Source organism: Channa argus, chromosome 4, assembly GCF_033026475.1.
Source record: "Channa argus isolate prfri chromosome 4, Channa argus male v1.0, whole genome shotgun sequence".
In the NCBI taxonomy this organism is placed as follows: Eukaryota; Metazoa; Chordata; class Actinopteri; order Anabantiformes; family Channidae; genus Channa; species Channa argus.
The window spans coordinates 21524677-21550718 of record NC_090200.1 but is presented as its reverse complement, the minus strand read 5'-3'; the positions used below and the strand labels follow the sequence as shown (position 1 = coordinate 21550718).

Below are 26042 nucleotides of genomic sequence, written 5' to 3'. Positions count from 1 at the left end.
CTCACTTACATACAAAATGCATATCACATAATATCTTATTGCTATTCATGCTTCACACGCTTTTAAAACTATATTAAATAATGAACTGTACTGCTTCCTACAAATAATGTATTATTCATCTCAGAAGTAGATTGTCTGTGATAGTCCCTTGTCAAGACCAATTTGGACTTATTACTTAAGAGAAACAAGCATGTTGTACACAAATGCCTGTGAGCTGAAATACACTGCATTACAACTAAATAAATTATAAATGCAGACAGTGATTTTAACACAATCTAAATCATCACAGAGGAACAGATTTCCTGAAATAATGCAATTTTACGTCATCATAATCATTGATATGATTATTCCCTTCTAGAAAAGGCTAAACTCATATCATGTAAAGCAAAAATGTAGTTTCATAGAGTCAGAAGTTAAATGCTTACACTAGATCATTTGTAAAAGATTTAAAAAAAAATCCTTATTAAAATATTACCCCCTTTAGATCACTGCCTCGACTGGTAGCAGCATTATGTAACATCAGATTACCAGATTGACCAAAATTAAAAATGTAAAGAAAATGTACAGTGGATAAGGTGACAAGTTGTTACCTGCTTCTCCCCTCAAAGCTTTCTCCACAGCTACGCCCCTCTCCTCCAGCTGCCTCTGCTTCTCCTCCACCTGCTCCAACTGTCTCTGGATAATCTGAGTAGACAAGTTGAGTAGTGTCACATTAGTCACAAGCATAAACACACAGAGGTTAAACACAAGTACGTTCTAAATATGTTCTCTCACAGGGATGCAAAGAATAAAAACATCCACAGCATATTACAACTGATTTGCCCCAAAGGTTTCTAAGGGAGGTAGATACTGACTGTATCTCAAAGTATGTGAGCTCTAATGAGCATTAAAAAAAAATAATTTTATGTTTTCATTAGAATAATTAATATTTCATCGTGTTTCCCATTCCAGCCGTACAGCAACAGGAGCTACATAAAGGCCTGTATTTGGTGTTCTGCAAAAAGCCACTAAAAGGAAGAGAAATTCAGGCCAGCTAACAACAGCTGTAGGAGAAGAGACAGATTAGTGCTGAGTCAGTGGACTGGGAGCATGACTGCAGAGTTACAACATCAATCACAGTGGATTTCCTAACCAAAGGATGAATTTAGCCTCAATTCAAGAAGGTTGAGTCACATGCTCTGAGTGACCATGTTGCCGTAAAAAAAAAAAAATGCCTGGTGCAGCATTTTTATAGTTGTCTTCTGGTGCAGTCTGTATTATAATAAAGACCTATACAAAACTTGCATAGTGCACTTGCATAAATAATATGAATAATGCATGCTGTGATTCTGTGACATTGTTGCATGTCTACAACAGTGTCAAGAACAAATGAATATTATTATGTCATGTGCAAAAAGTAAAAAAAAAAAAGTTTTTATCTAGCAACCACCCAGAAAGCCACATGAGCTGGTACTGTGTGTCTAGGGGGTAACAATGGAAAGTCACTGAAGGTGTGTTAATTACCTGGGCTCTATGCAGCCTCTTCAATTCCTCCTGCTTTGCTTGGCGTCTTGCAGCTTTCTGGACCCTTCGTGTCAGCTTGGCATTGAGCTCCTCCTCTGTGTAGGTTTTCTGGTGAAACAACAAAAACAGAGATGTGAGAAGTGTTCTCAAAAAGCTCTTAATTTGTGTCCTTTGCTCCGTGGGGCCCTAGCTCCAGAGAAACACTGAATTGGAGAGGAAGGGGAAACCTGAATGAAATCTTGTATAAGGTAAGAGGAAACATGGGACCTGAATTGTATTCTAGCTAACATCTACAGTACAGACATGTCTAGGCCTATAAATTATGGCAACATAAAACCTCTGGGAAAGAACACGATGTGATGCATACTGAATCACATAAAAATATTGTCCATAATACATGACAATACAGTTTTGGAGTATGCAGGATGTTTTTCCTGTTCGCTGACTTGTGAGGACATAAAAAGCTGGCATACATAAGAAGAAAGACAGAAAAGTTCTGATGGAAGATGTCTCCAGAGTTTATGCAGCAGCCAAACTGGAGTAAAAAACAGTGCTGCAGTGAGAGATACGCAGATAAAGTAAATATCATACCAGTCATAAAGAACAGCCCCTCAGAAGAGTTAGAGGAGTAATTGTGACCACAAAGGCGCTACTAGCAAAGTTGTATTTTTATAGAGTGAACATAAGCAGTGACTGTCATGCATCCAGAGAGGACTGTTAGCTTCAGGCCATACGCACATACATTGTTATGACAGTTATGACACAGGTGCATGCGCGAAGAGGGTGGGCACCAGTTGGGTGTGCGGGGGGGGGGGGGGGGGGGGGGGGGGGGGTTCTCAGTTGGAATGTGTGTAATACTACCTTTGTGGCATACGATCTCTTGAACGCCAGTGCATGAGGGACATAAACGGACTTGGGAAAGACAAAACATAAAAATGGAGGAAAACAGATGATACAGATGATATGATTAAACTGGTTAATGATTATGTTAAATTGGTTAAAATAAAACAACAAAAAAGTAATTAAAAAGGTAATAATTTAGCAGGTACAATTAAAACAGGCAATGTTAACGTCCCACACCGAAACAAACATTTGACAGGGTGCAGTAACATTTTATACATCTACGTTAATTCTATAATAGTTGGACTAAACAAGAAACTAAGATACAAATCACATTCTAAGAAAACAGATTTTACACATTCTAAGATCAAGGAAGACTTGTCTGTTGTGTGTAATGGTAAGACGGGTCTGTTTAAATTAGTGCCATTGCTACAAGGATCCCTATGAACACACATCCAATACACACATAGAACTGGGTGTCTATGATCACCACAACAATTAGTAGAGTCTAACGTAAATAATTCCTGGGGTTTTGCTGTAATAAACACAGCCTGGCAGACAGGATGCAGGTTTAACCTACAGTTATGGTAGCCATAAAAAGTCCAAACATTCATGGAAATGTCAAATCATTCTTCATTTATGACCACAAAATAAAAACAAGAAAACGCCAGAATGTCTGTTTTTATAAATATTTAAACAATGGTTAATGAATTCAGACCTCGGACTGTGAACTCTATCTTTATCTATCTGAACCACCAGGAAAACACACAAACCAAAACTAAAACAGCAGAGGAGCGAATAGCTTTGAATTTCAGCCATAAACATAATGGATGTAAATGGTTTTAAAAAAGCACTTGTATTACAGCAATACGTATGGTGGTCCTGAAAGCTCAAAACACTGCAATTTGAGAAAACACATGCAAAAAGACAAAACACACACAAATATACAAAAACAACTTCACCATTTGGTCAACACAGGCGCAGCATTAAGAAACATGCTGCAAAAAACCCCAAAACAACCAAAACGGCTCCGGGAGTAACTAAAATTACATATACAAACCTAAACGTCACATCACTTTTTAGTCTCCCCGAAACTGTTGTAGACAACTATCATAGCAATGTTTCCAGGGGACACTAAAAAGTCATGGACATTTAGATTTGTATTTTGTATTTTGCTCCTGGAGCCATTTCCATTGTGTTGTAACTTTTGCTGCGCTTTACGCTTTTTGTGGCACTTTTCTCAATTTGGTGAAGTTGTTTTTGTGTATTTGCTTTTGTTTTTGTATATTTGTATACGTTTTTTCAAATTACAGTGCTTTGAGCTATCAGGGCCACCGTAAATATGGGTTTTCTGTGCCAAATTTCTGCACAATCATAACATGATCTATCCTGCCAGCAGATGAAGCAGGTATTTGGAAGAACTCACTCATTCGGTAACTTTGGGCAATATTTGGTGGAATAATTAGCTGAGCTATAAACTTGTATGTATAAATGCTTAAAAAAATGATTTTTTTAAAATTGGTGTCTTTAGAAAGTTATAAATACAATACCAAAGATTAGATCAGCCTTAAAAGGCAGAGGCAAACTTTTCGAATGTACCATTAGTAAAATATTATATTGTCCTATTTACAAATATTATGTTTATTTGAAATTCAAAAACATTTACCTCCCACTACACAATACCTCCTCATCGTCTTTCTCCTTTTCTCCATCAACCTCTTTATCCCATTCTTTTTCTTTAAGCCCCTCTTTCACCCTCTTTCTTTCCTTTAACACCCTCCTTCTCTCCTTCTCCACTTTTTTCTCCTTTATCGCTTCTTTCTGCATGCCTGACACTAGGTCAAAGATGTCCCCATGCGGCTGGGAGTGGAAGAAATCATTTAAATTGAGTGTTTTCAAGGAAATGAATAAGAAATGGATGCAATGCATGAGATGAGGACATACCTAGCCTTGCAAAGCCTGCAAGAAATTGTATTTAACTCAGTGTGGTTCAAAATGGCTAAACTGGCTTGCCAGTCAGGGATACACAATGGTATGCTTGTGTTATATTTGCTTTACACTTTAGTGGATGAACACACTACATTGCTTCCAATAATTTTGTAAATTCACATTTGTTTTTATGCTCAAATTATCTGCTAAAATCAGCTTTTGAATAAATGTGAGGTAAAACAAATTAAGTTAACAATTAAGTTTCAGGGTCATGCTTCATTATACAGTACATTTGGAAAGTTTTCAGATACACTTCATTTTTTTCCAAATTATGTTGCAGCCTGGTACTTCATTTGTTTACATTACTTTTGTTTCCCCTCATTAATCTAAACTAAGTACCCTATAATGACAAAGTGAAAACTGAATTTTATGAATTTTATAATGTCTTAAAAAAAACAAAAAAAACAAACAAACCTGAAATGGCACATGTACATAAGTATTCAAAAACTTTGCAACAACGCTCAAAATGTGGCTCAGGTGCCTCCCATGTCTCTTGATCATTGCTGAGATGATTCTGCCCCTGTAGAATCAATTATTGGAACCCTACATCTGTGGTGCATTAAATTGGTTGGAACAGATTGGGAAAGACATACACCTCTCTATGTATCAGAACAAAAGCCATGGGGTCAAAAGAACTGCCTGCAGAGCTCAGAAAAAGGATTATTGCAAAGTGCAGATCTGGGGAAGGCTACAAAAAATATCTGCTGTTCTGAAGGTTCCCAAGAGCACAGTGATCTCCGTAATTCTCAAATGTAAAGAGTTTGGCACAACCAGGACTCTTCCAAGAGCTGGTTAATCAGCAAAACTGAACAACTGGAGGAGAAGTACCTAAGAGAGATAAGTGACTGAGAAAATGATGGTCACTCTGACTGAGCCCCACAGATCCTGTGTGGAGATGAGACAAAGTTCCAGGAAGGCAACCTTCACTGCAGCCCTCCACCGATCTCGGCTTTATGGAAGAGTGGCTTCATAGAAGTCTGCCTTTGGTCCAAAAACATGAAAACGCACTGAGAGTTTGCAAAAAAAAAAAAAAAAAAAAGCACTTTGATGATTCTAACAATCTGAGGAATAAGATTTTCAGCTCTGATGAAAACAAAATTGAACTGTTTGGCTCCAATTCTAAACGCTATGTCTGTAGGAAACCAGCAACCGCTCATCGTCTGCCAAATACCAACAGTAAAGCATGGTGGTGGCAGCATCATACTGTGGGGGAGTTTTTCCAGCAGCGGGAACTAGGAGACTGGTCAGGGTTGAGAGAAAGTAGAATGGAGTAAATTCCAGAGATATCCTTAATGAAAACCCGTTTCAAAGACCTCAGAATGGACCGAAGGTTCATTTTCCAACATAACAAACATCCAAAACACACAGCCAAGACGACACAGGAGTGGCTTAAGGACTCAACACTCTTAATGTCCAAGAGTGGCCCAGGCAGAGGCTTGACTTGAACCCTATTGAACACCTCAGGAAAAAGCTGTATATGGCTCTCTACCACTGCTCCCCTTCCAACCTGACTGAGGTACAGAGGATTTGCAAAGAAGAATGGCAGATAATCCACTAATTCAGGTGTGCAAAGCTAATTGCATCATACCCGAAAATACTCAAGGCTGTAATTACTGCCAAAGGATCTTCAAAAAATTACTGACAAAAGGGTCTGAATACTCATGTACATGTAAATTTGTTTCTTTTTACTTGCAAACAGTTTTACTTAGTAAATATGGGGTAGTCCGTGTGGATTATTGTGGAAAAAAAATGAATATGAAAGATTTTAGTATCAGGATCCAAAATAACAAAACTGAAAAACATTAAGGGGATGTGAAAACTTACCGAATGCACTGTATACCTTAAAGATCAGTAGCTGTGCTTATTCAAATGGTTCCATCTGAAACTTTTCAGAGGGGGTGAGGGATGTTCTGATCTAAAACCACCACCTTCAGTGCACTGACTGAAAGCAAACATCTTGAGCTTAGGTTGGCTTTGCAGGGCTCAGCATGTCAAAATACTTATGACAAAGATGTGACATGTCAATATGCTTCTATTGTGACTCACATCTGCCTTTGACTTCTGGGAGGATCTCTCCAAAACGTCATCACAGGACAGATCTGAATCTTCAGAGAAGCTCAAATTCCTCCGTGATTTTAAGTCTAAAAAAAAGTAGAATGTAGAAAGATGCTTTGTAAAAACTGGGGCCTCAGTTACCACATTCAGTATGTGTGTGTGAGAGTGTGAGTGAGTGAGTGAGTGAGTGAGTGAGTGAGTGAGTGAGTGAGTGAGTGAGTGAGTGAGTGAGTGAGTGAGTGAGAGAGAGAGAAAAATAAGAGATCTACTCTCTCACCTGACGACCGTCCAAGAGGTGATGCTCTCTTCTTCCCAGAGTCCTGAGTGGTGGAACTTGATGATGGTGTGCTCGGGCAAGATTTGTCATCCTTTTTCTTTTTGTCCTTCTTATACCCTGAGAAAACAGCCTTCCACAATGACTTGTGTTTAGGTGGTGTCTCATCTGTCCCCGAGAGCCTGTTGCTGTCGTTCTTAGCTTTTTTCTCCTTTTTATTTTTGCGTGGCGAGAAAAGGGAGCTTCGTTTCTTGCTCTTACTCATACTTGAGCCGTCAGATGAAGCCACAGAGCTGTCCAGACTCTTGTTGCTGCTGAAGAAACGCTCAGGTAGAGTCTCTGCCTTCTTTGACTCCAGAGCTTTTACGGCTGATGTATTAGGAGATTCTGCTTGCTTTTTCTTTTTAACTGCAGCATCTGTGGTTACACACCAGGCAACTCTCGGCGATGCACCCTTGTCTATATCAGAATCTTTCATTTTGTTTAGCTGCTTGGCCATAGCATCTTTTAGTGCCTGACTCTTGACAGACTTCTCTCTTGCCCTCATTCTCTCCTCAGCAATCTCCTTGGCTTCTGGAGAGAACTGAGTCGCTCTCTGAGTCCTTAAGGCTGGGTTGACCGGGATATTGGGTTTACCATTTTCCATTGCTAGAGCAAGATGCAGGGGAGGTTTTTCCCTGCTGGGCTTGCTGGTAGGTGGAGTATAGTACTTGGTCATGCTTGTTTCTGGCGTCCGTTCATCATAAGACTCTTCAACATCATCTGCAAATGGAATTTCCTCCACTGTCTCCACAAAGGACTTCCTCATCTCCTCCTTCCGTGGCTTTTTCTTCTCCCTCATCACAACCACTGGAGCTGCTTCTGGATCTGCATGGGGTGAAACTTCCCCGGGTGCTGGCTTTGGGGTAGACACAGGGCTCAGCTGGATCCTTGGTGCAGGAACAGGAGTGTTGGTTTTTACTGGTTCTTTGGCATCCTCACATGGAAGTTTTTCAGTTCCGTTGCCCCAGGACACCTGGTGTCTCTGCTGCCTGAGCACAGCTGGGGACTGATTAGCAGGCACAGGTGGTGGTGGACTAGAAGGTGGGGTGAGCATTGTGGAGTCAGATGTATTGTAGCTGTCACTATTTGCTGTGTGGCTTGTGGCCATGCTCCCATTTAACCCCAAGCCAGAGCTGCTGCTGAGGTCCCTCTTGTCAGAGCCATTACTCTTGTGCTCCACAGGAGCAATAGGAGTAATGACCTGACCCTCAAGAGTGATGTTAATTCTGCGAATGACAGCGCGGCCAGTGAAGGCAGGCTTATGCTCCTCAGCCACATCTGATTTCTTGGGAGGAGTGGGGTCTTGTGTTGAAGCCGTAACAACACTCTTCTCTAAGATTTTGCTACTGCGGTCCAATGGAGACAAACCAAGGCTTTTTCTTATCTCAGCACTCTTTAACCAAAATTCCTCTATGATATCTGTCTTTTTTGACGGCGTTTCCTCTGTTGAGAAGTCTACAGACTTCAAGGGCTCTGGTGTGTTCGTGTTTGTTTTGGCCATGGGTGTTGAAGTGACTGCAGGGACAGGCTGAGTTCTTACAGGAGAATCAGAGGTGAGGGGCGATGAGGGTTCTTGACAGGGTAAAGGTTGAGAACAGATCGGGGAGAGGGGGTTTCCTGTGAGGGGGCAAATGGAACGATGAGGGTAAACCAGACTTTTAGGCGTGCAAGTCTCTGGTAGGGGGATGGGCTGGGAGCGGACTGGTGAACTAACTGGTGACCTGATGGGAGAGTCAAGAGCTGGCTTGAGTGGAGAGGCAACAGATGATTTGCTGGGTGAACTGGGGAGAGATGAGGCAGGGACGCTGGCAAAAAAAACAGCAGCAGCAGGAGGAGTGGTAGAAGAAGTGACCGAAGAAGAATCCAGAACAGAGGCAGGTGAAGGGCACACTGGGCTCTTTGCTGCTGGAGACGGAGTTATCCTCTCAAGCCTCATTTCCTCTGGTATAAACGGATCTGAGAAAAAGCGGGGTACCAGATGACTTCACAAGCGGCATCTGTAATAAGAGACAGAACTTGAGAATTTTGACCAAATTAGCTTTAGAAACAGTTATAAAATGGGCAATTATCTTACTATCACACCTGTATGTCATGTTCTGGGGATAGTTTGAGTGGAGGAAGGACAACATCTTCTTTCTCAATAGGGCTGTTGCTGGATGGTTCTGAATGAACAAACACCAAAAAAGCCATTGCTGTAAATTCGTGTGTGTGTGTGTGTGTGTGTGTGTGTGTGTGTGTGTGTGTGTGTGTGTGTGTGTGTGTGAGAGAGTGTGTGTGTGTGTGTGTGTGTGTGTGTGTGAGTGTGTATGAGAGTGAGAGTGTGTGAGAGTGTGAGTGTGAGTGAGTGAGTGTGAGTGTGCGTGCCTGTACACACATATGCATATGGTAAGTTTTCATGAACTTTATTGACATGTACCAATACTGGAAGCCATTCCAGGGCTTTCTGATTTCGTTTCTTCCTCAGATGGGGCTTCAGCTGTGGCGTGCAAACGAGCCTCAGCTTCTGCATCTGAAGGGATGTCATCTGGAATTTTAACAGATCAATAAGACTGGTATACAGTTGAAGGTAATCTCTCATACAAAAATGTATGTTATTTGTATTAGTTTGACAAAGTACCCTGATCCATCTCAGTACCGGGCTCCATATCTGGACTGTGTGCTTCTGCTTCCAGTTCCTCATCTTCACAGGGGTCTAACAAAGAAAAAAGAAATTAGTCAACTGGTAAACCATTCTTTCTTTAGTTTGGATTTTTTTGTAACTTCCTAAATAAATACATACATAATTAATTTTAAAGATCACTTAATGTAAGGTGTCAGAACCAATTGTGAAGTTTGGAACATAGAAGGTTGAAAAGGATAAAAGGGTTTTAATACCAACATCCGTTTATTTTGCAGAAAGTTTTAGGGAAAGTGCTCTGACAAAACATGGTTTTGCTTTATTTAAATTAAATGAGACAGTGTCAAGAAATATGAAAAAAAAGATGGACATGGCGTAGCATTAGTAAACTATCCATTTATAAATGAGCAAATGGATGGCATCTGAATCAAGCAAAAGCACAAATACATTTAGTGACACTGGTTTAATCCTCCATTCTTTACATAAACAAGATTTGTTGGAACAGACATAAATGAAATGACCCACACGTTAAAATCATGCAATTAAAAAAAATAAATAAAAAAATAGCACAGCATTAACTATCAGTGTCACTAAATGCAATAGAATGCCCATTGTTCATGTGGTTGCACAGGCACATACTGACAGAGCATCTGTTTGCAGTGGGTCTGAGCATAAGAACATCTTTACCAAACTTTTAACACAGAATGCAAGCGCTGATTACGAAACTAAATATATGTGTATGACTCTTATTCCATTCTTTTAAACAGTTGATAACATATCTTAACAGCCTCACTGTTAAGTGCCAATAACAGGTTAGTACAAAATGTCATTAAAAATAACAGCACATTTCAAGTGAAATACCTCACACATTACCCATTACAGCAAGAAACACTACAGTTTTTTCAAGGCTTGATGGGAGACATTGCATTAAAGTTAAATATACTACGTAAGTAAAGAGAAAGTGCATTGTTTTTGAAGAGTAGTACAAGAAGTTGGATTGTGAAAAGTGAAATACAAGTGCTTATCTGACCACAAGAGAGCAGAATTCATGTGTGTGACAGCCTTACAGTAGCATGCGGGCTTGTGAGTTTGCTAGGCTCTGCATGTGATTCTGCATGCTCCAGGAAAGTCAGCTGACAGACAGATAGAGAATGAGTCTAAGACGGAATGTCACAATCCCTTTCAAGTCTGAGCTACCTCCAGACATGGACTCCAACCAGACTCTCACTGCCTCGTGTCGGGTGGATGTGTGGGCAGGGGCTACATTCAAACCAGAAGATACAGAACACCGGGAGGGATATAGTAGATGGCAGGGAAATAATAGTAAAGTTGTTAGACACATGGGAAAGAACATAACAGAACACAAAAGATCAAAGCAGAACAAAATCAAAAGGAACTGATGGGGGGGGGTGGATATTATATGCCGCATTGGGATGTGGTTGAAGGATTTCAACCCAAAGGACCTGCAGCGACTTCAAATGACAAATTAAAAGATTGAAAACAAAATTACACATTCCAGGGGAAAAAAAGCAGGATGACAAAAATGTACAAAATAAGAGATGAATATAAACAAGAGGTGGGTTAATTAGGGGAGGTAACCCCTCCTGTTGCAGTCACAGACATACAAACAAATGTACAAACAGAATAGCAGCAGCCACACTGGTGACACCTGAAACCTATGGTGAAGCCCATACCCTTCCGAATTGTTCAGCTCCTCCGGTTGGGTTACCTGTGGAGGAGGGCTGTGTGAGCTCAGAACGTGGGGAGAGTTGGGAGGCCGAGGCAGCCAGGCCATCCTTGTCTCCCTCAGAATCCAGTTGTTTTCTCACCAAACCTGGAATGGTCTGAGGATCCACAGGCTGCAGGACTTGTTGGATCTGTAGGTTCCTGACTACATGAGCCAATACATGTTGCAGTGTTGTTTTTTGGGGAGTGTGTTGAAGATGTGTGAACCAAAACAGGAGATAGAAATAAAAGGGAAATAAGGACAGTTGTGCAGCAAATGTAGAGAAAGAGGAAGAAAAAGAGAAGGGAAAAGACCGGAGAAAAATGAAAGAGAAAACAGAGAGAAAGTTAGAAAACAGGAGCAATGGAAAATCAAAAGGTGAAGAGGAAGGCAGCATGCACTAGACTGCAAACAAGTTTACCATAAAAAAGTCAGCTTCAAATATGGAAAGTTAAATAAAGATATAAAATTGATCTGTACAAATCTGCCACTCAATATTTAACAATAACAACAGCGCCTAGGGGAAAATACAAATATCTCTTGCATTTCAAATTAGTACTTTAAAGCCATATACAAAAAGAGGTAGTAAACAGCAGGTTAAATTGTGCAGATACTCTATAAACACAAAATCATTTTAAAAGTACAACTGCAATAAACAAATCAAACAACACAAAAAGAAAGCCACACTTATTTTGTAAAAGTCCTTGAAAATGAAACCCAAACCAGCCAGGATTAAGCATCACGCCCAAATCTACTGCAAACACATCCACAGGCACTTTTGCTGCTACCTTTAAATGTACTAACATCCTCTTCATCTTTAAGGAACTTCTCAAGCCAAAGGCCTGACTGGAGCTCTCTATCCCAAGGGCAGTAATCCCCCTCTGCCAGCAGGGGGAGACAGGCCCAAAAAAAAAAAAAAAAAAAAAATGCATACAGATGCACAAAAAACATTTATTATACAGACAAGTAATGAAGACAAGAGGGTGGAAAGGGGAAAGAATCAAAGGATGAACGGTGTATGAAACAGTGAAGTTCTGAACTGTGAAGATCTGCTCGACAAATGTTTAACAGACACACACACAAAAGGAAACAAATGACATTTCCAGTGACCAGGAATTTAAACACATTTACCATCACTTGACTCCTCATCTTCATCTTCCTCCTCCTCTTCATCTATTTCCTCATCTCTGCTGACTGCATCAGCCAGAGACTCGTCCTCCCCTTCTTCGCTGCACTCACCCCTCAGTTTGGCGTGTAGCTCTACCGCCTCCTTCCAGGGAACACCGCCAAGGTCTGAGGGGCTGGGAGGTTGCTGCTCCACCTCCACTTCCTCCTGATCCTGATCCAGATCTTCTTGCTCATCCTCCTCCTCCATGTCTGACTCTGAGCTACTGTTGGAATACAGACAAGGAAGCAGAGTACAGTGTTAGAAAAAGAAGGAGGGAACAGAACTGAAAACAGGTGATGCTAGTGAAGTGAGTATTTCAGTGATTCCAAATATGTAAATATGTATGATTTGGTATCAGGTACTCTTTCATTTAATCGTCTAGTGCTAAAAGCAGGGCGATCACTTGTTCAAAGAGGCTCATTGCTTGCTTTGTGTAATTATACCAAAAATATTTAATTTGCAATGATGCAAAAAGCAAAGGTGGCAGATCTTCACATTTGAGAGGCTGGACAAAAATAAAGATTGGCCTTTTAAACTGATAAGTGATCTAAAAAAGGCTCCTACCTGGAGCCTAAGTCAGCATCTGTGCCCTTGTCCAGCACGCTGCTGAGATTGTGTTCTGCCAGTGTCTCTTCTGGCACCTCCTCCAGTTCCTCCTCTTTTTGCAGGGACAGGCGGTAGTTCTCAAGCTCAATGCGCTCTGGAGTTCCCCGCAGTCGTTTAGCTACGCTTCGCTCCTGCAGGCCATTGATCTCTGGTACTGCAGACGGCAATGAGGCAGACGTTAGAGACCCCAGGACGACATCAGGGTAGGCAGCAGATTAGAGGTAAAGAGAGGAAAAAGTGCAAAAACAAAAGAAACCCAGCAACTGAGAATCAGGTGTGTGTGAAAATATAAGAAGAGAAAAGAGCATGCAGGAGTTTCTGAGAGGGCATAAATAAGCTTCAAACTATAGCTGGTACTCACAGTCTCAATAAGTACAAATACAAATGAATTGTGAGGTTTACATGTGCACGTTTAGTGGCATCAAATCAATCAAACATCTAGGAATGGAACTAGTGTATTTCCACACACATTTATGTGTTCACTTGTGTCAACTTTGTATTTTGAAAACAAACTGACAAGAACACACCAATTTAAAATAGATAACTGAATTTATTGCATTGGTATGTATTCCTACAGCAAATGTTATCAAACACAAATTATTTTAATCATTCTAAAATAATTCTATTATACTTATAAGTACAAGGTATGTGCCTTGCCTTTTTCCCATCCTGAGAAGCAAATCTTAAAACCGCATCATAGTTTTTCTATTTAAATGAACTGAATTTTGGTGAATATAAGAAGAGTCTTTCAGAAGAAGTATTTTGCCAATTTTACTTCACTTGTTACACCACTGTAGCAACAGACAAAAACAAATGGACAACAGGTCCTAACTGCTCTCCAAATATAACAGACCGAGTAAAGAATAAGTAAAGTTTTTCATGTTAAATCCTAGTTGATAAAGCTGTAGTAATGAATGTGTGATATTTGACTACGTAGAGTTATTTTCTGTAGCTAATGAATGTGGTCAATCCAAAAGACTGAAAAATGTTCTTAGTTTTTACATTTCTGTCCTTAATGTTTTAAATAATGAACACCATTAATAATATTTTAGAGACTTTTCCCAAAATAACTTTTAAATTACTTGAGAACTGATAAACCATTTTACACCCTATTACCATGCAGTCTAGTGTGATGGATTTTATCTATACGATTTGTAATTTTCCATACCTAAACAAATATCTTAATCTATATCAAAAAAATGCCAAGATGATCTTTTCGTTAATGTAATATGAATTTTCCATCTAATGCATTTTTAGCAATAAAAGTACATATTTTTATTTTTAAAGCTACACTTGCCACACACTGCAGAAGGACTACAATTTTTTCAATTTTCAGTGCATTTTACCAGCCTACAAACTTCAACTATGTCTCTCCTATGATTACATTTAACCATATAACAGAAAACAGAATAGAAAATATACACTATTTTGAGCAACCAGTGAGTCAATTAAGCGATCTGTCAGGAGTGAGAGGCTGAGGGATGCAGGAGGAATGCGTAGTAGAGAAGGTGCAAGAGGGGAGAGAGAAAACTTCACAGGAGATCCAATCACAGGCACTAATTCAAGCACTAGTAGAGCTCTCAGTTTTAAGCTGCTTTTATAGGAGGGGGAAAGGTAAAGCTCACAAAGCACTGACACAGGCACTTCATCACAGTATGGTGAGTTTCATTAATAGGGATACTAGATGTGCAAAACAGCTTACAGACAGGGAAGAAACACATCACAAATCAGGCTCTAAAAGAAACATCACAGGACGAGGTAGAGCTACAAGAGAGTAGTCACAGGCCACTAGAGGTTACAATCCAAACAAATAAAGCTTGGCTCTTCGTTAAAACACAGACAGGGAAAATTATGTTTACCTAAACAATAAACTTATCCAGAGATATGACTGTATTGTTATTGCCAACATTTTTACTGAAAATTACTTTCTCATGTAGCAATTAAATCAAAGCAGCAAGCTGTGCAAGAGAGTTAAACAAACCGTTAATACTGCTGTCTGGAGAAGTGTTCAGAAAGAATTCTGCCCCACTTGTTTCAAATTCTAAGCCAAGCAAAATAAATTCAAGATGCACCATTCACTTCTATAATAATACTGCTACAGCACTGCGTAACTGCGTTGGCCAGTCACAAGTGATAAACGGCTGCTAACAGCAATAGAAAGAATGCTGCATCTTCAAGAAATAAATTAAATCACTGAGACAAATAATCACAAGATTTGTATAAACATTCTGTAGGCTCAGTGTCAAACAAACAGTCAAACAAAATCTGCACAGTCCAAATGACATTAGTTGGCAAAGGTAAAGGGGAACAGATATGGGGGAAAGGGAGGGACAAGAGAGTCATGCTAGAGGAGGTTGAGCAGGACATTGATGGTGAAACAGCAGAAGAGGTAGATGCAGTAGGTACACAGGAAGGGAGAGTCTAGGGGGTTGTGTGCCACCTGGTGGCAGGTCCATGAGAGCGTGTGGCGGAGGGTACTCAGTGGGACTCCAAAGCCCATGGCCCGACAGCAGGGCTCAAGTACCACAGCAAGAGAGGAAAGCAGGGTACCTGAGGGCTGGAGCTCGGCCAAGGGGGCTGCCGCTGCCATCACCCTGCTGGGGGCATCCACAGTCGCTGTAGGAGTTGGGGGCGCCTGGTTTTCCTTTAAAAAGTAGAGAGACAGATACTGTCAGCAGCAGAAACATGTTCACCAATGCTCAAGGCACAAAAAAGGAAAAATGGTTCCCCTGTATACAGTAGTATGCGACTCTTACAAAAATAAATGCATTTTTTTTGTAATTTTAAGCAAATTCTGATTTACATTAGGAATTAATCTAGTGAATGAAAACGGGTACCTTAACTGAAATTGGAACTGGAGAGGGAGCAGGCCTCTTTCTCTGAGCATAGCCGGACAGACGGTAACAGTAGTGGGGCTTGCAGTAAAATTTCCCTGCAGGATAAAAGAGACAAAGAAAACAATTGGACACATTGAATGCATAAATAAACATATATAATCCATTTTCTAAGAATTTCAACTCTCACAGTCTCAAAGGGTTTTATCTACTCTGTAGAAACAGACAGTGCGTTTGTTATAGCAATCAAATCCTCCTCTCTGTCTCAGTTCATACTGTCAGTGGGTTTCAGTCCCACAGACAACTCTGAGGAACAGCTCCTCTGTCTCACTGAACAATCTGATGCCTGTCCTCAAGCAGAATGGACACCTCCCAAACAGGAAAAAATGTGTCGCAAAATCGCAAGACTGCACTGATCATTAGGGCCACTGTAATACAATGCCACGTCTTACAGTGGATTTTACAAATTTAAATTAGATGTTAAAATTTCTGGTACTGTAGTTATTAGCAGGTTAGTAGTAATGCAAATTGCACTAGCAATGAGGCAGTGATAGCATGGACAGTGGTTTTATAGATGTGACTGGTTTGTCTTTTGAGTTAGATTGTTTTAATTTGCTTTTAGCCCGTTTTATTCTGATGTTGTGAGAAGGTCACTTAAGTTTGGCTGCAGTTGATGTTCAGAAACTTTATGACAGATAAAAGTTTGGTAATGGAACAGTCAAAAAAAAAAAAGTTCTTATGTTAGTCTTACCATCCTCCACATCAAAAGCATAGGATGACAGTCGCAGCGTGGTGCCACAGTAATCGCACTTGAAGCAGCTTCGATGGAAAAACTTCCCCTCCGCGCTCAACCTCTCCATTACATACACACGCTTTTGACAGAAGAAGCAAACGTCGCTGCCACCAATGTTGACGGGGAACTCTTTTTTGAGAGAGCCCTGTGGGAATACAGCTCTGGTCAGTCTTTGGAGCGAACATAAAAAAGGAAAATGTGGGAGAGGAAAGGCTTATATACATCAAGGAGTTAGTAGAGATTTTTAAACCCCAAGCTCACACCAGGCCACTGTTGATGAACACTAGGTACTGGGCTTTGAGATAACCTAGTAACAATAGCACAATCACAACAATTCATAGGTTATCATTAGGTACAAGGACATACATTTAAAACTCATCTTCCATCATTATAAATTCTCTATAAACACAACTGTAGCTGTAACTTTTTTGTCAAGCAAACACACAAACTGTTTTGCTAAAGGGAGGAGGATCAACTAACACTCAATAGAACAACCACATAATTACACAAAACACAACTATCTGGCAAGTGAGGCTTTGATTTGTGCAATGACATGCCTTCAACCCCCAGGGACTGCGTGCTTACCAAATCCCTCTTTTGAGGTAGGGGCTTGGGTTCTTCCTGAGACTGAAGCTGATTGGCTAAATGCCCAGCCAATGAGCTAATTCCCCCTGTGTACATCCTTACATAGCGCTATCAACAACAACATTTGGGAACAAGAAAGACAGGTGGATAAACATTAGAACACAAGGAATATTGAAAACAAAACAAAATATGAAAACAAGATAGAGGAGGATTTGGTAAGAAGATCACTCAGCATAGCAACAAGTGCTTAAACACAACAAGTGTTCACAAAAAGCAGTCTGACAGAATATTTATGCATGACAAAGTGATGTTTCCATGCTTGATTGATCAAGCGTTTAGATTTGCCGGCAGCCCCACCTAAGTAGTTACAAACCAAGCATGGCTCATAAAACCTCGAAAGCTGACAAAATAATGTTCATTCTCAGTCACGTTCCGCACTGCATTAACTTGGCAACAAAGAGCAGTAGTGGATGTGCATCATCAGAAAAATAATGTAGCTAGCTCAGTAATTTCAGAAAGATGAAAGCTGCTCAGCAGAATTCGTTCCTGTAAAAAGAGGCAGCATACGTGTTTCATACTCACGCAAGTCAGTCATGCATGTTCCATTCACATGCTACGGTATGCTGCAGTCCCACTGCATTGCTAAGTTGCGACTCCACCACAGTTCGAATTGTGCTTCCCAAAAGGGGATTTACACAAGATTTTTTTTTGTGCCAAGCAGGCAAAGGTTGTGTTAGGCAATCTTTACACTCAAAGTGAGAGGATGCATCTTCCTGAAAGACCAAGTGCAGGTGTAGTGTGTTAGCATCACCACACTCCATTCCTTGCAGGGGTGCAATGACTACCTGTCTCAAGGTATCAGGGGGAATCTGGACTCTGGCCAGGTGCCATTGTTCCATAAAGAAACGTGAGGGTATTTTCTTCGGCTCCACAAAAAAGGGAGAGAGGGGTTTAGTTAGTATTGCTAGATTATAAGTTGAATTAAAACAGAACCCAATAACCTACGTCGTCTACACCCTTTCCTAAATAAATTCAATAAAGTTTGATTTGTTGATTTTTTTTTTTTTATCCTATGAAACCTTATTGTATTGGGTATACTACACTGTAAAAACTTTATCCTAATCTGTAAAGTAATGAAAGAACACGGTATTTAAGTCATCAATTTTAACAAATAAATATTTTAATAATTTAGAGGGTGAAAAACTATAGTCTATTAAACAAAGTAGATTTTAAGTAACAAAAACCAAAAACATTTAAATTAATAGTATTAGGTTTTAATGGACTTCTACCTCCACTTATTTCGTGGCACATGGATATTAGATGAAGCGGAGCTTTTTGGTTTTGACCGCACTGGATGTACAACTTTATTATGTTTATGTTTAACTTTATTTATGTTTTCCATAAATATTTGGAGCTGGGCTGTTCAAAGCTGTCCACAAAGTTGCACAGCTTTATAAGAATCAGCACTGTTCTTTGTCATACCTTTAACACTGAGATGCATAAATACATGTGTATTAAAATTAACATTTATTTTATGATCTATATTAATAGCTGTGTAGCAGCAGCAGCTGTGGTTAGTTAACTGTTAACTGTGAGATCTTGTTTAGTCACATTGTCCTTAGTTTGTATTGCATTGGGATTTCATAATAAACCTAGTAAATACATTTTACTTAAACTTTTATTACTTAAAATCTACTTAGATATTACAGTAGCATCAGTTTGTTGCCACAATTGTTTAAGTAAAGAACTATCACTTTCTTTAGAAAACAACATTTTACAATACACATCTCTAACGTGTTAAGTCAATGAAGCTTGTGTGTTCTTTGGTTTTTCCTTGTTAAGAAATTCATATTCATACATGTTAGCATACATGACCATTTCTAATTATTTTTAATTAGACGTCCCCGTTTCCTGTGGTAATATTCATATCTCTTCACCTGCACAAATGGCAAAAACTCACTTGAACTGGACTCAAACATTAAAATTAACTACTGTAACTACAAAGCTAGCTGGTCTATACCAACATTTACATAGTTACAAAAAAAGGACAACATTTTAGTTTTTTGTTTTTTGTAACTGTACTTTGAATCTATTTAAATAATAAATTTCAATAAACCTGCTGCTTTTACTTACATGCGGTATGCTCATTAACCCGATTCATGTGTAGATTTTTGTGACCTACTTCTGAATAGATAAGGTCGACCAATGTGGGGCATCTCTAACAAATACATGATTTATATTGGTATAAATATAAACAATAGACCTTCACCTGTGGTCCTGGCTTGCCCTCAAACTGAGAGGCAAGTTGCTCAGCCCTCTCCTGAATACTAAGCACATATAAGGGCATTTGGTCATCAGAGTGCAGAGACCTTGCTGACTCCTGCAGAGAAATGGATGATTCAATCACAAAAATGATTGTACGCAGAGACAAGAGAGTTTTTGGTTTTTGTTTTTTTAGTGGTTTCCAAAAGCAATCTTCCATTCAAAGAGCTTTTCATTGCGGTACACACCATAGATTGGTTGTTAGTGATTGTCCCAGCTCGCAGCCTTTAATTTATACAGTAATGTAACCCGGAGTTCGTAAACTGTGAAAGCAATGCCCTTCAGTTGCCGAGGGCACATATCAGAAATACAAGTAAAACTACAGGCTACACTGGAGATAAATAAACAAGAACTCAACAAGCAAAAATGAGCTGACAAGTAAAGTCTAGTTCTCTCCAAATACAAACTTCCATAAAAAGGTAATTTCTCAGTATGTGTAAAAGTTTTAGTCCATGGCTCCAAAACCTAACCTTTCTGGAGGAGTCAGGAGAGGAAAGTGGAAGGACACGACTCTGTCAGGCCTTGGGACAAGTAACACTGCTCTAAAAAGAAATGGGATGGCTTTTTCTTAAGCTCCAGAGAGAGAAAGTAGTGGTTAAAAGAGGGAAATAGACTTCACAGAACATGCCAATAGCATGTTTCCCACATGTTCAGTAGGCTAAAAAATATAACCCGCTTAAATTACCCAATTTAATGGCACAACAGCACAAATTGTGTTACATATATAAAGTACATGCATGGTTTTCACCTTTCGTGGTTTGTCAGATTTGCCCTTAAACTTTGAAATTAGGCGGTCAGCCCTCTCCTGTATACTAGGTATGTGAAGGGTTCCTGGATCTGTCCGCTGCAGCAGCTTCCACTCCTGCCAGAGAAGCTCATTTGAGATCGTATGCTTTTAATACCATGTGGCAAAAAGCCTGGTTTCTACCATATAGGTGTCTGTTTATGGCTATTATATCCATCTTATTAAAACATTCCCAGCCACAAACAACAGACAGAGCAGTGGCAAGCTGATTACATATCCATGCAATCACTCATTTTCTTTATCTCATATTTTAAAGGCCTCTCCTTTACCCACGCTCCTCAGAAATGAGCAGACACTCACACTGTATTAGCACTTTTAATCTAATACCAAAAAAATAATAGTTATCTTTTGTGTGAACAAAAGGTTGTTATGCAGAATCCCTGTGTCTGACAATAAATTTGGTTACAAACCATTACAACAACATGCCCTTCAGCACAAAATCAAGATGCTCCTCTGATAATAACACAAACTAGACAATCACCAGGAAGTAAACAAGACGGGAACCTCGCTAGCATGTTCACTTGGGGACATTAGGCATTTTGTTTAAATTTATAATACACACAGCAGAGGTCAAATCTGAGGTATATCAATCACAATCAGGAAATCTGAGCGTGGAGAAGAAAACGAGGACTGGCCGAGAGTAGGGGGCACTTAAAGGGTTTCCTATGGACTTTGGTCAGGGATATACAGGGACAAACAGACAACACCAGACAGTATGTCACCTCTGAGTGTAGAGAGAGTGAGGAAGTGGAGGATGAAGAAGGAAGTAGAATTGTTTTCTTTGGGCAGCTCCGAGAGCCCGAGCTGGACAGCTGGTCTACACCACTTCTGGCCTTGATACATAAAGAGATAGGAATGGAGCATTTATCAGAAAATGATGGAGGATGACACTAAAAATGAGGAGTTAGTGCTAAGAGCAAATTGTGACACTCTCACTGTCATTCAAGAGGAGATAAACAAATGTTCAAAAATAAAATACTTGCTCAGAAAAAAAATGTTCCAATTTTCTAGAAAGTGTCGTGTTGGAACAAGCCCTTGTTAGGTTCACTTTACAAGCATCTTTAGCAGTGGCTGACACACAGGCACACACATTTTAAATCACATAATCCAAAATATGAACCACGAAAGCTACAGGGGCAAAATAGACCACTTTACTCGTTATGGGCGGTAATGGCCACAGGAGACTTTAAGAATGGTGGCGACTGAAGATACAGGAAGAATGGCTTTAAATATAATCCTCAGCACTTTGTGTGAAGATGTATTTAGGATTATCAAGATTACTCCCAGTATTTACAACTGATTTTCAAATAACTTACACAGCAGCAAGAGAATTACTGTGCACTAAGTGGATATTTATAAGCTGCAGTAAATTAAATCCATTTAAATAGGACAGTTTGAGGCTTTAAATGAATGTGTGATGTGAATGCTTAATCCAGTGATATGCCAAAAATAAATAAATAAATAAAAACTTTCTATGCATCAGCAGGAAAAACCTGGTTGCTGGCAGTAAACTGCTTAGTCATGGGAACAACAGTAAAGCAGGGGAACAACCATGCAGGCCAGCTGGCTACAGCTGGTCCTCTACAGAGACTTTAATGTAACATTTGATCTTGTTTTAACATATGTACAGTTACAAACAGGGCTGGTGGCCAACACAATAGCAAGATTTAATTGTATTCACAGAAACATGGCAGGGAACATTAAACTGGAGTAATCCTGTCCTAGACAGGATCAATGTCACAAGAAAGAGGAGGAAGGTAGAGATTATAGAAGAAAACTACCTATTTGCCTTGTGTCTCCCTTATGTGATGCGCTTTTTCTATTACACACAGTACCCAGAACTGAATATACATTTGTCCTGACACAGATGAAATATTAGGATAGCCTGTAGAGTTTTACACCTATGTGGTGGCATGGATTAGTGTGTTTCCCTTCATGCTTTAAATCTCATGCATAAACATAATCACAGGTGTCCTGATACATTTCCCTCCCATTGGTTTCCACACAATTTCACTCATTGACAGGTGGCAAGAATGCACCAGGTGAAGCAATACATGTTTAGCTTAAATGTTTTGGGGACGTAAATGTCAAAACACCAAAATTTATTTGATGAGAAATGGCATAAACTGAAATCACTGGCTAATCACTAGAAATTAACTAGCTAACTGCTGCTAATAAAAGCAGACTGTACATTATTATGTGAATGTATTATTTATTCTTAACAGTTCCTGTCATTTATTGATTTGATGATTTTTACAGTTAGATAACAAAATAGAAAGTTATGTTATCTGACATACCTTTTGTGTTATATCAGGTAACATATGTCGGCTTATTTTGTCAATTCAAAATATTCAGTGCAAATAATGACTTATGTTCTTCCCTCAGAACATGAACACTTCCAGCATCTGACCATAGTCAAAGTCATAGTCACTGCTGACCTGCTTGGTAAGGACTCAGTAGGGTGTGAAAGGAGTTTGGGGGTCTTCCAGGCCAACATGGCCAACCATACCTGCTCCCCTCTGCTGGGCAGCGTCTGACACTTGATCATTTCTTTGTAGCGAAAGCTCAGCTGCTCCTGCTGCTGTGTGCGTCTCTGAACCAGGACAAGAGAAGCAATGACAAGACCACGTCGGGGTCTCACTATTACTGCCTCTCCCACAAACACATAACATATGTAGATGCTTAGCTATTTAATTACAACAAAGCAGGACCTATTGTATTAATTATTACAAATCTCGCACAACAGATCATAAATCTACAAAGAAGGTGGCTCAAACTATACAGGTCATCAGAACAAGGCTGTCCCCACTATGTCGCACCCCAGAGGCCTACGGTTACACAGTCAGTCTAGGGGTTAGTCTCTAATCTAAAAAGATACTTTGGAGCGGCTCCACTATTTACCTTTCTCCATGCTGGAACAGGTGCCAGGTGCATTGGCTTATTCACAGGGGTTTGGGGTGGGGAAGGGGGCAAAAGGCGATCCAGATTAGGCAGAGACTCCCCCTTTTTGGCCATGTAAAGATGAGTGACAGAGAGCGCAGCCAGTAAGAAGACCAGAACAACAAGATACCATGAAAGAATCCATAATGGAGTGAAGTGAGCAGAAAGACACAGAAAGAAGGAAATGAATCATGGGCAAATGTTGGAAAATGTGTGTCCAAAACAATAAAAATGCAAAAAAATCATGCCTGAAGAAGTTGTGCAACAGTTATGATAGTACTTAGACAAATGACACAATGTTATGCAGAAAACTCCAAAATCTATACAAAGAACATACACACGTGTAGTCTTTAGCCAAGCAACTCTGTTTAGCCTTTATAAATCCATAAAGAATCCTTAAAAAAAACAAAACAATAAAACAACATTATTTACCATTCTATTTTGTTTCAACATGGTCATTAATCGAAATTCAAACTTCTGTGAGCTAAAATATCAAAAAAACTTTCATTAAAAAAAATAAATAAATCAAATCAAAAGCAGCAACTTCAAGCCACAAACTAACAAGATAGTTTCTTAATATGCGAGAGTCGAGAGTTGTCTTTCTTGCCTTCAACAATAGTGTTTAGTGTTCCCACAGCCCACTCCTCCCGCCCATTGCTCTGCTGGTCCTCTGTAGCAAAAAATAAATAAAAAGGCTAGAGCTTTGCAAACCAATTTGCCTGGTCTTTCCAACTCCAGTCAGCACTGCAAGGACGCCTACGTGACACAGGAACAATACCCTGCCTGACCAATGCCAGCATTCTGAACCTGGACTCATTAATACAGTGGCCTTCAGCTCATTCATCATAAGACCCGAAGGCCCTGCAATACAATACCAAATCTACATGTTCATCAAAATTACAGTACACCAAAAGCCACAAGGATTGCGCAAAAATAATCTGAACACCCATAAGTCTGAATCTGAACTCCAGAAAGTTGGGGGGTCTTTTCCATGTTGCGTAATCTTTCCTTAGTGGCGAAACATTTTCTACCACCCACGGCTGTAATACCACAAAATGACCCACAAGACTTCCTCCATACCTGTCGTTTGAGTCCTGTGGGCTGCGCTGGAGCATTTTCCTCAAACTTAGCGAGCAGCTGGGTGGCCATGACCTTGACTTTGTTGTGGTTTCCTCCAGCAGCAGAATCCATCTTTCTCTCCGATGGGATAGTGGGGACAGGCGGTTTGTCGTCACGACCAGGCCTGGATACCTCCTCCTAATAGAAAGTAGGAACTACTGTTTTTCCCCCTGTTGTTGCTCAACTAGTGAGATTAATTAGTCTATTTCGGTTGCTTAGACTGCTCCACAATAATTACAAGCTTAACATCTGGGAAGCTTTACTGTCAGAGCTACTCACATCTTCAGACTGGCTGGTTTTCCTTCTCTTCCCCAAACCGTCTACTTCCTTCTCTTTTTTGTCCTGCTGATCACATGTTATGAATCATTTACTAAAACAATGAAATAATAAAGTGTCATTTTGGTGATCAAGTGGTGCTAGCAGACTTGGATAACAGACATTGACCTTTGGGTTTCTTTTCCTGGATATTGCTATGCTCTGACCAAGTTTGCTAAGGAACGAGATGGGAGATTTTGTGCTGGCTATCAGTGCCGCTTTGTCCTCGGGACTCAGGTTGTGGTTATCTGGACACAAGTCCACAAAGAAAATGATGGGTTATGAATAAGAAAAATTATTTTTAAAAACATTCAGCAGAATATTTTACTTTGCTGTAACTACAGAAACCTCCCAAACCCTGTTTACAAGAAAAAACAACTCTCCTATACCACCCAGTCTCACCTCCAGGTGGCACTGTGTCCTTAAACATCTCATAAAACTGGCTGAGATACATGACCATAGAGAGTTTGTCTGGCTCTGCTACAGAAGACATCTCCTTGCCAGTCATGCAAGGCGAGATGCCAAATTCCCTCTCTGCCACATCAAAACCCAGCTGGTTGTTCTTCTCCTGGTCTCGCTCATCCAGAGAGTCAAAGTCACTGAGGGCAGAATGAAGGAGAGAAAGAAAAAAACATTTTTTAAATAAATAAGATCAAAAAAGTAATACTAAAATGAGATTGTTCATCATCTTTTTTTGTCACAGCCAAAGAGAAAAAGCTGATCATAAAACAAACAGCAAGCATCTCAATTAGCTGAATTGCCACTGTCCTTGTGAACACACACACACACACACACACACACACACACACACACACACACACCCCCACCCCTAAATGTTGCCGATTTGGTTACCACAAACTGGAATATTTATTTACTGTGTACAAAAAATTCAAGAATGAAAAAAAATGTTTATATTTGAATCCCTCAGCAAACGTACAGTTTACGTTTAAAATTATCATATATGTATTATGTATGTATTTTACATAACAAAAACACAACGTTGATTAAACCTGCAATTAGTTTTTTTGATCACCTGGGAACAGTAAAAAGAAGCTGTAAACACAATATCACCAAATTTGTTAGCATCAACAATCCTATTGCACATTGGGTAAATACAGAGTAGCATTAATATTAAGACATGTTTCTGGTCAAATAATAAGTCCAGTGTTCACTATCCTGTTTGGCCAACTACTGAGAGAAAGGACTGGCTCTTTAGTGGTTAAAAACTGGGTGGAATTAGGTCTTTTAAGTTTGTCTGCCGTTTGGTGCTGACCGTGTAGCTTTCAGCAAATTATTATGGCCATTTTTCCTTACAGCTCCCCTTTGTTGCAGTAAACCACACTTTGAGAGCAATGAGTGAAACAAAATGGTAACGCTTCAGACTGTAAACAAAAACAGACACATTAAAACTGTGGAGACAGAGGAATTGCAGAGTTTGCAGGCTTATCATTGTGGTACTTTGCTTTGTTATTAGAAGCATCCTTTCACATTACACGTATCATTTTACAC

At 39.8% G+C, this 26042-nt stretch overlaps 1 protein-coding gene across 1 annotated transcript in view; it reads right to left on the bottom strand.

Annotated features, from left to right (window-relative positions):
- mical3a (microtubule associated monooxygenase, calponin and LIM domain containing 3a) overlaps window positions 1–26042 on the bottom strand; it is a 59120-nt gene that overhangs the window by 10269 nt on the left and 22809 nt on the right. The window contains 30 exon segments of the mRNA XM_067503095.1: window positions 591–684; window positions 1504–1611; window positions 2365–2415; window positions 4027–4203; window positions 6379–6473; window positions 6665–8685; window positions 8784–8865; window positions 9120–9227; window positions 9321–9395; window positions 10518–10580; window positions 11050–11211; window positions 11835–11927; window positions 12178–12437; window positions 12779–12974; window positions 15371–15464; window positions 15658–15752; window positions 16406–16592; window positions 17033–17140; window positions 17878–17958; window positions 19296–19412; window positions 19825–19855; window positions 19857–19927; window positions 20103–20216; window positions 20882–20992; window positions 22669–22752; window positions 23061–23162; window positions 24180–24356; window positions 24498–24560; window positions 24663–24781; window positions 24936–25132. Coding sequence (XP_067359196.1) covers window positions 591–684; window positions 1504–1611; window positions 2365–2415; window positions 4027–4203; window positions 6379–6473; window positions 6665–8685; window positions 8784–8865; window positions 9120–9227; window positions 9321–9395; window positions 10518–10580; window positions 11050–11211; window positions 11835–11927; window positions 12178–12437; window positions 12779–12974; window positions 15371–15464; window positions 15658–15752; window positions 16406–16592; window positions 17033–17140; window positions 17878–17958; window positions 19296–19412; window positions 19825–19855; window positions 19857–19927; window positions 20103–20216; window positions 20882–20992; window positions 22669–22752; window positions 23061–23162; window positions 24180–24356; window positions 24498–24560; window positions 24663–24781; window positions 24936–25132 — 5336 coding nt within the window.